The sequence below is a fragment of the Physella acuta genome, unplaced genomic scaffold (genome assembly GCF_028476545.2).
Source record: "Physella acuta isolate Inbredline_101_S28 unplaced genomic scaffold, ASM2847654v3 ptg000482l, whole genome shotgun sequence".
NCBI lineage: Eukaryota > Metazoa > Mollusca > Gastropoda > Physidae > Physella > Physella acuta.
In genome coordinates, this window is record NW_026732001.1 from 22,253 (window position 1) to 36,799 (window position 14,547).

The 14,547-nt window shown below is 38.0% G+C and overlaps 1 protein-coding gene across 1 annotated transcript in view; it reads left to right on the plus strand.

Annotated features, from left to right (window-relative positions):
• The window catches only part of LOC131944123 (nuclear transcription factor Y subunit beta-like), a 35,375-nt gene extending 21,749 nt beyond the window's left edge, over nt 1-13,626 (plus strand). Inside the window, exons 2-3 of the mRNA XM_059304635.1 lie at nt 6,876-7,596; nt 13,604-13,626. Of these exons, the coding sequence (XP_059160618.1) occupies nt 6,876-7,596; nt 13,604-13,626 (744 nt within the window). The remainder of the gene's footprint in view (nt 1-6,875; nt 7,597-13,603) is intronic.
• The last annotated feature ends 921 nt before the right edge of the window (nt 13,627-14,547 follow it).

A 14,547-nucleotide genomic window follows, 5' to 3' on the forward strand; every position in this document is an offset into this window, starting at 1 on the left:
TGTGTGGAACCATTACATTAGGTTTTATGGGACCGTCAAACATTGCAACTATGTCGTGGGAAGTTGCAAGTCAGTGTTGGTACTGCTTTAGGTTAGTGTTAAATAAAAGGGATGCGTTTAAAAGTAAACACTGCTTCATATTTTTCTTAGAATAAGGGGTTTTCAATCCAACATACGTCTTGAACAGTTACCAAAAGCATTTTCGTCATATATAACAACATTGTTAGATATATAACATCTCCTTGATACAAAAATCCCATTCTACATCTTCTCATACAACAATCCCTAGTCTACATCTCCCCTATACAAAAACCCAACACTAAATCTCCCCACAGTTCCTTATACAAAAAACTCTAGTCTACATCTCCCCTGTACAAAACCATAGTCTACATCTCACAACAGTCATCTATACAAAAACCCTAGTCTATATTCCCCCTATACAAAACCCCAGTCTACATCTCCCTTATGCAAAAACCCTATTCTATATTTCCCCTATATAAAAACCCTAGTCTACATCTCCCCTATACAAAAACCCAACTCTACATTTCCCCTATAAAAAAACAATATTCCACATCTCCCCTATACAAAAACGCTACTCTACATCTTCCCACAGCCCCCTGTACAATAATCCTAATCTACATCTCCCCTATACACAAACTACATTCTACATCTCCCCCATACACAAACTACATTCTACATCTCCCCTATTCAAAAAACCCTAATCTATATCTATATCTCCCTATACAACCAATGTCACCCCTCCCCACATCAAACCCCCCCCCCCCTCCTCCTATTGACTCCTTCAGTAACAGCCTACTCAAGTGGAAGTCCAAGACCGAGCCAGAAATTTATTACCAATTTTATTTTCCTCTTTCGCCGAGCCTTGCATCGAGTTCTAGAACAATCGCGTCCCTGCCGGGTCTTCAAGGCTTCCCATCTTCAGCCTCTAGAGCCGGATGCTGTCGTATACTTCACTGCCAATTATGTGAACCACACTTATCTTTGGTGTCTTTAAATGTTTATCAATACCGTACAGTTTAATTTACATACTTTGAATGTTATTACAGAAATGCTGAGATATCATAAAACAGTAACACAAACTGGTTTATAAAGTTCGATTCGTTGTGTGATAAGTAAACGCACTTGAACTATAAGGGGGCTTATCGTAGTTTTTCCTGAGCTATCAAATTTGATTTCCAATATTTGGACATAAAAAGCCTCCATAATTGGATTGCTGACATACACGGACTCTACTGCCTCTGCCCTATATGCAATTCTCGCCTGTCTAACAGTGTTTTTTATTTTATTATTTTATTATTTCAATTCGTGGTTTAATACTTTCCTGTTTGTCGTTTGAATTGTTTTGACAATGGTTTAGTGTTAGAGGGAAACGTTTGACAACGTCATACTGGAACTGCGGAGTTGTTTGTGTTTTGTTTTTGTTTTTTTCTGCTTTTGTTTTGCTATTTAACTCAAAGAGTATCCTGCCGTGCCCTCCATATCCTACAGTACCCTGCCGTGCCCTCCATATCCTACAGTACCGTGCCGTGCCCTCCATATTTTACAGTACCCTGCCGTGCCCTCCATATCCTACAGTACCCTGCCGTGCCCTCCATATCCTACAGTACCCTGCCGTGCCCTCCATATTCTACAGTACCCTATGGTGCCTTCCCTTTCATCACAGTACTATGCCGTACTCTCTGTACCTTCCTACAATAATATACTGCCGTACCCTACCGTACCTTCCGTACCATCGGTACCCTCCGTACCGTACCATCGGTACCCTCCGTACCGTACCATCGGTACCCTCCGTACCGTACCATCGGTACCCTCCGTACCGTACCACCGGTACCCTCCGTACCGTACCATCGGTACCCTCCGTACCATCGGTACCATCTGTACCGTCAGCACCTTCCGCACCCTCCGTGCCCTGCCCTACCCTCCGTGCCCTGCCCTACCATCCGTACCCTGCCGTACCTTACAATACCCTGCCGAACCCTCTACTATACCGTTCATTACTGTCTTACAAACCCTCCGTACCGTACATAACCCTGCTGTACCCTACAGTATCCTTCAGAAAAGTCTTAGACTACTTACCAGAAAATCAAATCAAGACATCCAAGTAATTGCCCATTTTGTCCTCAATAATTTCCTTTTGACACGTTTGACGTTCCTCCCCCTCCCCTAATTAGAGAAAGTGTGGAAATAAGTCAAACTCTGTTTAGTACCCAACATTACCATTCTTAGGTAGGTTTAAGCGATGTGATAGATTTGTGTAGTACCCAACATTACAGTCTACCATAGGTAGGTGTAGTAACTGCGATATATTATAGTACCCAACATTACAGTCTATCTTAGGTAGGTTTAGGCACTGTGATAGATTTGTGTAGTACCCAACATTACAATCTATCTTAGATAGGTGTAGGTGCTGTGATAGATTTGTGTAGTACCCAACATTACCTTTCTTAGGTAGGTGTAGTTACTGTGATAGATTTGTGTAGTACCCAACATTACAATCTATCTTAGGTAGGTGTAGTTACTGTGATAGATTTGTGTAGTACCCAACATTACCATTCTTAGGTAGGTGTAGGCACTGTGATAGATTTGTGTAATACCCAACATTACAATCTATCTTAGGTAGGTGTAGGCACTGTGATAGATTTGTGTAGTACCCAACATTACCATTCTTAGGTAGGTGTAGTTACTGTGATAGATTTGTGTAGTACCCAACATTACAATCTATCTTAGGTAGGTGTAGGCACTGTGATAGATTTGTGTAATACCCAACATTACCATTCTTAGGTAGGTGTAGTTACTGTGATAGATTTGTGTAGTACCCAACATTACAATCTATCTTAGGTAGGTGTAGGCACTGTGATAGATTTGTGTAGTACCCAACATTACAATCTATCTTAGGTAGGTGTAGGCACTGTGATAGATTTGTGTAGTACCCAACATTACAATCTTAGGTAGGTGTAGGCACTATAATAGATTTGTGTAGTACCCAACATTACAATCTATCTTAGGTAGGTGTAGGCACTATAATAGATTTGTGTAGTACCCACATAACCTTAGATGATTGTAGATTCTGTGATAGCGGGTTGGTGCTATGATAGATTCAACAGAAATCCATTTTAGGAATACCTGTGAGTTTTGTACCCAATAGTACCCAATATTACCATTCTGAGGACTATCTTTCGAAGCTCTAGAAGCTATGATATATTCCTTATAGTTCGTCCCTTCTGATATGAATACTATTTGAAAACAAAACGCTGAATACATGTTTTATGAAAGTCAACGTCATTAGTTTAGCCTATATAAAACATAGGCAGCATATTTGCATTAGGCGACTCAACTGAGAGATTAGCATAATTTTTTGCTTCTTCAGCCGATGTGTGATGACGGGGAGGGGGGGGGGGGGGGGGGGGTCAGATGTTGCGACGTCACACTTTTGCATTATAAAAAAGCAATGTTAGAAAACGACGTTTTGGTCGTTATTTCGCGTTTTAGATAACTGTTTTAATAAAATGTAATAGTTTAGACAAGATTTTTAGAAAAATATCAATGTTTTTAAAAAATTCAACTGCAATTTTGAGGGGTATTGTAGGCTGAGGTGTGGCGTTATTTTAGGGTGGGGGGTCTGGCTTTTTGTGACGACGTGTGACGGAGGGGATGGGGGGGGGTGAGGTAAAAATCGTCAAAAAAAGCGTGACGTCATTTATGGATGACCCCTTTACCAATACTCATGCTCAGCTATTACGTCTACATCGTATCTACTATATAAAGTGAATGACGTGATCAACTCTATATGCAACTGATAAGCCCCCCTTTACCCCAACCCCAGCCCATATACTTTATAACCCCAGCCCATATACTTTATAACCCCAGCCCTTCACATTTAACGGTCAGTGTAACCCGCCCATGAATGAATAACAAATCCCCCCCCCCCCCTTTTCCCATCCCTCTAGACCTTACAAACCAATCCAACTCGAAATTAGAAACATTTCCAACTGCCGTGACGTCATGCATAGAGTCCCTGATAAGGAGAAGAGAACAACGAAAACGAGGCTCATAAAACCAAAGGTCGCCGTGGACTATTAAACTCGTGGTGACGTCACAGGGCAGGTAAAACGTCGGCAATATTTCTTGCTACAACTGGACGGAGGACCGTCCCTGACTGCAATTAGCACTGATTGTGTTTAATTATTCATCATGTAGCTTTCTGACGACGTCCTTTTGTCTCATCCGGCAGGGGGAGTCAATGAGCGGGGGTTAACCTTCGTTGGTTGTCTTTTCTTTAGGAACAACACCGTCAGAAGTGTTCATGACATAAACACCATCAATGGTGTGTGGTACTACACCATCAAAGGTGTGTGGTACAACACCATCGTATTTGTTCACTAAACATTATCAGATGTGTGGTTAAACACCATCAGATTTGTTCGCTAAACACCATCAGATGTGTGTTCTACAACACAATCAAATGTGTGTGGTATAACACCATCAAAGGTGTGTGGTACAACACCATCAGAAAAAGAGGGGCGTCGCATGACACTCACCAACCCTTATCTAGATTTTCAAACACCCAAAATAAATTCTATTCCATAATTAGAAAAAAATGTATTAAATATAAGTAATTTAACTTCATAATCATTTTTTTTCTTATTAAAAAACAAAACAAAAAAACTATTGTTAATTTTGAGTCTTCTACTATAAAATACCATCAGTTAGATTTGGTGTCGTGCGTAAACGAGTGATCTCCCTTACAAACTAGAATTCAGCATTTTAACAGCTCCAGTGGATAGAGAGTTCTGTCTTGCTCGTTTCATACACGACAGACTATTTTTATCGCAATCTTTTTGCGTTAACTGTGACAAGTCAATGTTTTGTCCCTGTGATTATATTGTTGTTTGTGTCTTGTCTTTATTTAGCGAACAGCACAGGAAAGTAAGGATTTATTTGAAACAGTTCACGCAACTCTTGACAGCAAAGGTTACTGGGCGAGTTAAATCAGGGGTAAAACAAAGCGTGCTTGATGGGCTAGTAACTGCCTGTAATCACAAAATAATACAATTGTTTGGTCTTTAATATGACCTCATGACGTTGTCAAAACAGGGAAATAAGTAAGGAAGAACAGTTTTAACTCTCACTCCACTATAAATATATATATATATATATATATATATATATATATATATATATATATATATATATATATATATATATATATATATATATATATATATATATATATATATATATATATATATATATATATATATATATATATATATATATATATATATATTCGAGTGTGTGTGTGTGTGACTATACAGCATCTATTTTTGGCAATTATAGATTTTTGATTATTCATAAATTAGCATCACCCCCCCCCCCCACCCACCCACACGAGCTGTGAGAAAACACACCACACCGTCTGCCAGCCATAGGTCGCAAACATCGCGTAACCAGACGTAAAGATTTGCCAACCCAACAAATGCATCGCTCTTTAAACCGTATTTCCTGATGTGTCACCACCCCACACGGGGCTGATATATCACACGGCTCCCACAATGCATTTATATCGCGGTGTTTACGATAAATGTGATTTTTATCCCGGGCCCCGCGCACGTGACCAGAATCTATCCAATCAAATCGGTGCTTGAGGTTTGAAGAAGGTCGGGGGTTTTAAATAACGGTAATTTCCTTAATTAGGAAGAGGCGTGGGGGGGGGGAGGTCCTGGTGGGACTGTGGGTCAGTTTTAATTCATTTGGTATCAAGAAGGTGGGTTGTTGCATTGACTATTGCTTTATTTTCTTGGTCTACTCTATTAATGAAATTGGCCGAGTCAATGTTTTCTAGCAGTTGACTCTCATAGCGAATGTGTTGATACATCTTCAAGCGGGTGTTTGAAGGGGATTATCTGGAGAGGGTGTTTGATTAAGGGGAGTATCCGGAGGTGTTATATCAACGGGATAATCTGTAGAGGGTGTTTTATCAATGGGGTTATCTGTAGAGGGTGTTTCATTAAAGGGAATTATCTGGAAAGGGTGTTTTATCAATGAGATTATAGGAGGTGGTTAATCAACAACATTCTGTGCAAGGTTTGTTTGATCAAAGAGATTATCTAAAGCATGTGTTTGGTCAACAAGATTATCTCTAGTTGGTGTTTGATGAAACAGATTTTCTATAGCATTTGTTTGATCATCACGATTATCTCTAGTTGGTGTGTGATAAAAGAGGTTATCTACGTAGGTGTGGTCTATTATCTATACTTCACCCTCTAAAACAGGGGTTCCCAACCCTGTGCCCGCGGGCGCCATGGCGCCCGCTGAACGATTCGTATGTGCCCGCCTCTCACTATTTGACAGAGACAGAATTTTTTTCATAAACATTATTTTAAAATATGATTTATTTTCAATTATTTGTAACAGTTTTAATTTTTTTTTTGACTGCCTAGGTTTATTAAATATGTTCGATACTTGTCCCAACTTGTCAGACTGCACTATTTACGCTTGCCTGGAAAGGCTAGTGCTATTTGCACATCACACCTTGTACACGCAGAAAACCTTTCTCTACGTTTTGTAACTACATTTCTCTGTGTGTATGCAATTCGAAAAAAATGCCAAATAATTTTATTATTTTGAAACATTTTTGTTTATATTACTTTTTTATACATTATGACTATAAAAAAAAGAAAATAAATTATGGGAAAATGACAAGTTATGGAAGGAGTTTGTCGATTTAAAATAGATGGTGCCCGCCACCCTACAGATATTTTAGAATGTGCTCTAGAGTAAAAAAAGGTTGGGAACCCCTGATCTAAAAGATGTAAAGTTAGACAAAATAGACTTGACATTTTGACCTTAAACAGCCACATCAACAGCCACATCAAACAGCCACATCAAACAGCCACATCAAACAGCCACTTCAAACAGCCACATCAACAGCCACATCAAACAGCCACATCAAACAGCCACATCAAACAGCCACTTCAAACAGCCACATCAACAGCCACATCACCCAGCCACATCAAACAGCCACATCAAACAGCCACATCAAACAGCCACTTCAAACAGCCACATCAAACAGCCACATCAACAGCCACATCAACAGCCACATCAACAGCCACATCAAACAGCAACATCAAACAGCCACATCAAACAGCCACTTCAAACAGCCACTTCAAACAGCCACATCAAACAGCCACATCAAGCATCAACATCAAACAGCCACATCAAACATCCACATCAGACAGCCACATCAAACAGCCACTTCAAACAGCAACATCAAACAGCCACATCAAACAGCCACATCAAACATCAACATCAAACAGCCACATCAAACAGCCACATCAAACAGACACATCAAACAGCCACATCAAACATCAACATCAAACATCAACATCAAACAGCCACACCAAACAGCTACATCAAACAGTCACATCAAACAGCCACATCAAACAGCTACATCAAACAGCTACATCAAACAGCTACATCAAACAGCCACATCAAACAGCCACATCAAACAGCCACAGCAAACAGCCACATCAAACAGCCACATCAAACAGCCACATCAAACAGCCACATCAAACAGCCACATCAAACAGCCACATCAAACATCAACATCAAAAACCACATCAAACAGCCACATCAAACATCAACATCAAACAGCCACATCAAACAGCCACATCAAACAGCCACATCAAACAGCCACATCAAACATCAACATCAAACAACCACATCAAACATCATAACAGTGGACTTCTATTGTAGACGTGTTTCGATACATAATCAGCCATCCTCTCCAAGATCGTATTACACAGCCATAATTTCTAACACTAAGCCTCTAGTTATCTAGGCATCGAATAGAAGTAATTCTTCTACGCCCCTCTCTGTTGGGTAAAAGATCAACCATACTATCATCTACTTTACTCCTAATTACCAGCTTTTGATATAATAATAAAGTCTTAAGTAAAACTCTTAGTTATCAAACTCCTATGATATTCCCGTCTATATTGAGGTATCATATAGCAATAACATGCTATACTAATCCCATCTATATATCATAGGGTCATGATTTCCTACAATAATCCTGTCAATATTAGGTTATACAGCCATAATACACAGCCCCTATTCATCAAGGTATCATATACCCTTAATGAAATAAACCCTGGTTAATCAATATTGCATTGATTACGTATTAAGAGCGAAAACACATTCATGCGCAAATAAACCTACTTAATTTTTTTTTCTACCCTTGTTAAGAAACTTAATTAAAAGAACTTAATTAAAACGTGCACTTTATTGCAGTAGTTTCCGTCTTAATCTTTCGTTATTGCGGGTATCAGTACGTGGCAGGCCTCTTGCTCGTTCGCTCTATGTAGCGCATAAGGCAACGGTTCACATGAGCATTGTGTCAACAGTGTTGTTGGTCACCCGAGGTTTGTTAAGTAAGGGGAGGTAAGGCTGTTCAAGGGAGATAATCGGCGTAAATACAGGGGTTAACTCAAAATAGCAAGCGTAAAATAGTTAGAAATATAATTTTTTTTGTTTTTCTTTCTAAAAAAATATAACATAAAATATATTATACACAGATTTAATCATCACGCCAGCATTTTTATTTCTTTTTCATATATTCAGAGTATAGGGCCTATACATTTGTTAATTCTTTGTAATGGTGTGATATGGACATTGGTGATAGGTGAATTTTGATCGTTGGACTTAAGATTCTGTCCGAGCATGTACTTTACCTGTTTCTTTCGTATAATTATATCATAGGTCAGGGGTCGGCAACCTGCAGCCCGCGAGCCGCATGCGGCTCTTTTGGTGTCCAGTTGCGGCTCTTCAGCTCCATGCACAAATATTAATAATTATCTTATTTTATTTTCAAAACTCATAAACATATTAGTCTGCAACACTCGGTAATAAACGATATAACAATAGATATAAACAATAAACATTCACTATTCTATTATAATATTTAGTTAATCCCTATCTCAATGTACTTCCTATTACATTGTCCATTCCGAATTGAAACATTCAACTTCATAGTGGAGATATCACAAAGAAACTAAACCAGCTAATAATAAATAATTAGTGTAAAACTTAATGGAAAACCCGGACTATGTCTTGCTTGAAGAAGATGATTGTTGCGAAAAAGAAGAAATTACTTCATTTTGTTGAAGACACGGAGAGCGGTAAATTACTTTATTTTGAAAAATCTGAAAAAGAAAAATCGTGATAAAACCAATACTACTATTAACATGAATCACTTCAGCATTACTATAAACAAAATGAAGGATGGCTTCACTGAGAGATTTGAGCAATTCGATAAATAAACCGGTAGTGATCTCCCCTAAACTTTCTCGAATATTCTTATATAAAACAACAGGGGATGGTAACTGGGGATATAGTTATGATTTTTAATCCATTTTAAATACTTAAACTTTTAAAAATAGAATAGAATCTCATAAAAAAAACATTGCGCACCAAGCAAACGCCGAATAAAAACGCGTATAATAGTGCGCAATATTATTAGTACTTTAAAAATTTACATTAGTTTTTTGAGAAATCGGAAGTAGCGTAAATTACTACTTCCAGTCAACGGAAATTACTCAAAATTTAACAGAAGGTAGAGAATTAGATCTTTTACTTACATGTGAAATTTCATTTATCTATTTGAAATAGTACTCAAGTTATAGGCTTTTGAAAAATTCAAAGTAGGAAAAGTACCACTTCCGGTTATCGGAAATCGCTCAAAAGTTGATACGGATCTACGATTTTGATAAAATACTTATATATGAAATTTCATCAACCTAGCTGTAACGGTACTCAAGTTATCGTGTTTACACACGGACAGACACACAGACACACACACACACAGACATACGGACAAGATTGCAAAATTATGTTTTTCCGTATCAGTGAGGTGTAAAACGTCGAGATTTGTAAAAATCTCGATTTTTTTTTTTTGCACGATTACAATACTTTCTCTATACTACGTATATACGAGAAAGTAAAAATGCAAGTACCCGGACGTTCATAGTAGATTCTCTCAACACAAAAACAAATGAGAATAACTTCGAGCTATTTGGAATTGATGTTGGCTCTCTTCTAATGAAATAGCTGGATGGTAACTGGGGATATAGTTATGATTTTTAATCCATTTTAAATACTTAAACTTTTAAAAATAGAATAGAATCTCATAAAAAAAAACATTGCGCACCAAGCAAACGCCGAATAAAAACGCGTATAATAGTGCGCAATATTATTAGTACTTTAAAAATTTACATTAGTTTTTTGAGAAATCGGAAGTAGCGTAAATTACTACTTCCAGTCAACGGAAATTACTCAAAATTTAACAGAAGGTAGAGAATTAGATCTTTTACTTACATGTGAAATTTCATTTATCTATTTGAAATAGTACTCAAGTTATAGGCTTTTGAAAAATTCAAAGTAGGAAAAGTACCACTTCCGGTTATCGGAAATCGCTCAAAAGTTGATACGGATCTACGATTTTGATAAAATACTTATATATGAAATTTCATCAACCTAGCTGTAACGGTACTCAAGTTATCGTGTTTACACACGGACAGACACACAGACACACACACACACAGACATACGGACAAGATTGCAAAATTATGTTTTTCCGTATCAGTGAGGTGTAAAACGTCGAGATTTGTAAAAATCTCGATTTTTTTTTTTTGCACGATTACAATACTTTCTCTATACTACGTATATACGAGAAAGTAAAAATGCAAGTACCCGGACGTTCATAGTAGATTCTCTCAACACAAAAACAAATGAGAATAACTTCGAGCTATTTGGAATTGATGTTGGCTCTCTTCTAATGAAATAGCTGGATTTGAAAACCAAACATTTGTGGAGTGGTAAGTTCACAGATATCAAGAGCAAGTTAAAAAAGATGGAGGTCTAGTAAAACATGCACGTTTCGCTACAGAAGTGGGCAGCTCTAAAAGAAATGCCGCGAGTTGAGGCACTATTTTGTGACGCATGTAATAGTCTCCCAGGATGCTACAGTGAGGTGAAGAACTTTGCATATGGAGTTCTGACGATCTTCGGGTCTACACAGTGGCGTAGCGAGGTCGGGTGTCACCCGGTGCGGCACTTAATGGTGTCAACCCCCCAGAGGCATAGAGACCCTTCCCAGGGACAAACTTTCAAATTTTCGATTTGCAACACCCCCCCCCCCCCCTCAAACTTTCGATTTGCACCCCCCTCAAGTTTTCGATTTGCACCCCCCCCCTCAAACTTTCGATTTGCACCCCCCTCGAGTTTTTCTCTATTTATTTTGCTATTTTTTGCCTTGGTGTCACCCCCTTAAATGGTGTCACCTGGTGCGTTCCGCACCCCCCCCCCCCGCCCCCCCCCCCCCCCTCGCTACGCCCCTGGGTCTACATATGCATGCGAACAAGCGTTTTCTTGCATGAATATAATATAAAAGATAAGTAAAAAGCCTACTAACAAATAAAAATCTAGAGGCGTGCTTGAAACTGAAAACAACAAGTTATGAGCCAGGTTTAAACAAACATTCAAAAGGCTTGCAACGTCAAACTATTGTAAATATTATTCAATAATTATTGTTTTATCATTTGATAACTGATTTTATTATTCTAGAAGAGCTAGATAAAATATGTTAATATTTTTTCTGTGAAACGTGTGTATGTTTTTATATGAATAAATATTGTTTCATATTTAAAGCTATTTATTTTAATATATATATATATATATATATATATATATATACTCTTAATCAAATATCATAATATTGAAATAAATAGTGTAAGAGGCTCTCTAAAAACTGGGACATTTTGTAAATTGTAACTTTTGGCCAGAGGCGTAGCGACCCTTCCCGGCGCCCGGGGACAAACTTTTCGATTTGCACCCCCCTCGAGATTTTGATTTGCACCCCCCCCCCCCCCTCAAACTTTCGAATTGCACCCCCCCTCGAGATTTTGATTTGCACCCCCCCTCAAACTTTCGATTTGCACCCCCCCTTCGAGATTTTGATTTGCACCCTCCCCCCCCCTCAAACTTTCGATTTGCAACCCCCCTCGAGATTTTAATTTGCACCCCCCCCCTCAAACTTTCAATTTGCACCCACCTCAACCTTTCAATTTATTTTTCCAACCCATTTTTGCGCCCCCTAAGCTCGGCGCCCGGGGACATATGTCCCCCCCCCCCCGCCCCCCCCCCCCCCCCCCCCTCGCTACGCTACTGCTTTTGGCTTTTCCCTCTCAAAAGGTTGCCGACCCCTGTTATAGGTGCAGGATAGTAGGAAACTGGCTTAGTTGATTAGCTACTGAATCATGTGCGGTGTATTCGTATCATAAAAAAATGGTCAATTGTCGATGGTGAATGGTTAATTGTCAATGGTGAATGGTGAATAGTCAATGGTGAATGGTGAATAGTCAATGGTGAATGGTGAATGGTGAATAGTCAATGGTGAATGGTGAATAGTTAATGGTGAATGGTGAATAGTCAATGGTGAATGGTGAATAGTCAATAGTGAATGGTGAATAGTCAATGGTGAATGGTGAATAGGCAATGGTGAATGGTGAATAGGCAATATTGAATGGTGAATAGTCAATGGTGAATGGTGAATAGTCAATGGTGAATGGTGAATAGTCAATGGTGAATGGTGAATAGGCAATGGTGAATGGTGAATAGTCAATGGTGAATGGTAGGACGTGGGTAACGTTGAGCGGCCGGGGTGTAGGTAATAGAGGAATACGTCATGGTAAGAAGTGTTGGCGTTATGGGAGCAGATGGATCAACCGCCCCCCCCCCCAAAACCCCACCGTGTGAAATTCTTTGTTAAAGGTGAGTCGGTCTCTCTCCCCACCCTTCTTGTAAACATTTGTATTAACCCGGAACAAAAAAAAACATGAAAATAAACATTGTTTTAAATTTTTAATAATTAAAATAAAATCTTGACGCCGTTTTTATACACTCACTGTTTCCCTTGCACGCAGGGCCGGCACTACTTATAAGGCGAACTAGACGGTCTCCTAGGGCGCCATCCCTAAGAGGGGGGCGCAAAAGGTTTAGTCGCTATTATCAAAAAGTACCTAATAATTAATAATTTTTATAAAGGTATAGCGATCTATTTCGAAACCCAGGACGAACTATCAATTTTGCACCCCACCCCAAAATTAGGTCTATATAGGCCTATATTTATTCGCGATAGTGAAAATGCAACACCATATCCCTAATTTGGAAAGGTCGGGGCGCTTTTTACCAGTCACTTTGCCTTTTTAATTTGGTGTCACATAATTGATGTAGAAAACGAATAAATAAGTACGTCATTTAAATTTCGAAAATTTCAAACGGTTATCTAATTTTAATAGGGCTTGTAAGTCTCGTTTTCTCTGACTTTGAATTAGAAATCTGTCCTGGTATACAGAGTTTTGTAATGACGGGGTGTTCAAAGTGTTGTACTTGTTTAATGTTTGATAACTTTTGATGAATCGTTTAGATTTGGGAGTAGCGGCGGAAGGCTGTTGCTGATATTGTTTCTTAGGTTTTAAGTATCGAAGTGTAAAAGTGTTATGATTTTTATTTGGCTGTTTTGTAGCTGAAGGTCTAAGTGGAATCTGATTGGTAGTAGAGAAATGAGAATGCCGGTGATGAAGTATCGTAGTTCGGGAGTATTGGTTCTTGTGGTTTTAAGGTATTGACTGTAGAAGTGTAGTAGTATGTCCAGTGAAATCGTTGTTGATTGGGAGTACCGTTTGTAGTGCTTGTTGAAGTTAAACGAATTAGTGTCTTCCAAAATTTTAATATTTTGATCTCCAATCTTCAGATTCATTACAATTCTCGGTACGCCATCGAAATTGAATAAAAAATGTTATAATAAGGCTACCATTTTCAAATTTTAAAACAAACCGTACAATTAAGTGTTTGATTGGTAAAATAAATTATTTTTACAAGGTTACATAGCTAATATAAAAGATTTGCTATAATTATTATGTAATGAAATTTTTAGTTTTTTTCATACATGTCTTAGTTAAACTTGGTTAATTTAGCTATTCTTCTGAAAGTTATTTCCCTTGAATAAATTTTTGGTAATCGGATTTCCAAATGGAAGATAATTCGTTGCTTAACTTTACATTCATATCAAATTTACCGCTTACATATAAATATAAATACAACTTTAAGTTATTATTTGCTATTGTAAAAATTATATACAGCTTAAGTTCTAAACAAAATAGTCTGGTAGTTTTTTTTAGCATTATCAAGTTGAAAACAAATACATCAGTAGCCGTTATAGATTTCAATACTTAATGTTAGTAGACATACAGTCTTAGTCATAAATTAAACATCTAACTGTCTTTTCAAATTTTTCTCCTCTCTTAAAGGATTTATATATAACAATTTTAGGCTGGAATCTATATTATTTATTACCTTTTATTTTTCAAAATAAAAAAAAAAATCGTTGCGTAATCACACAATATAGACATTTCACAATTATACCGAAAGACAGTCAAGCTTAAAACCGGTAAGTTCCGTTTTGGAACT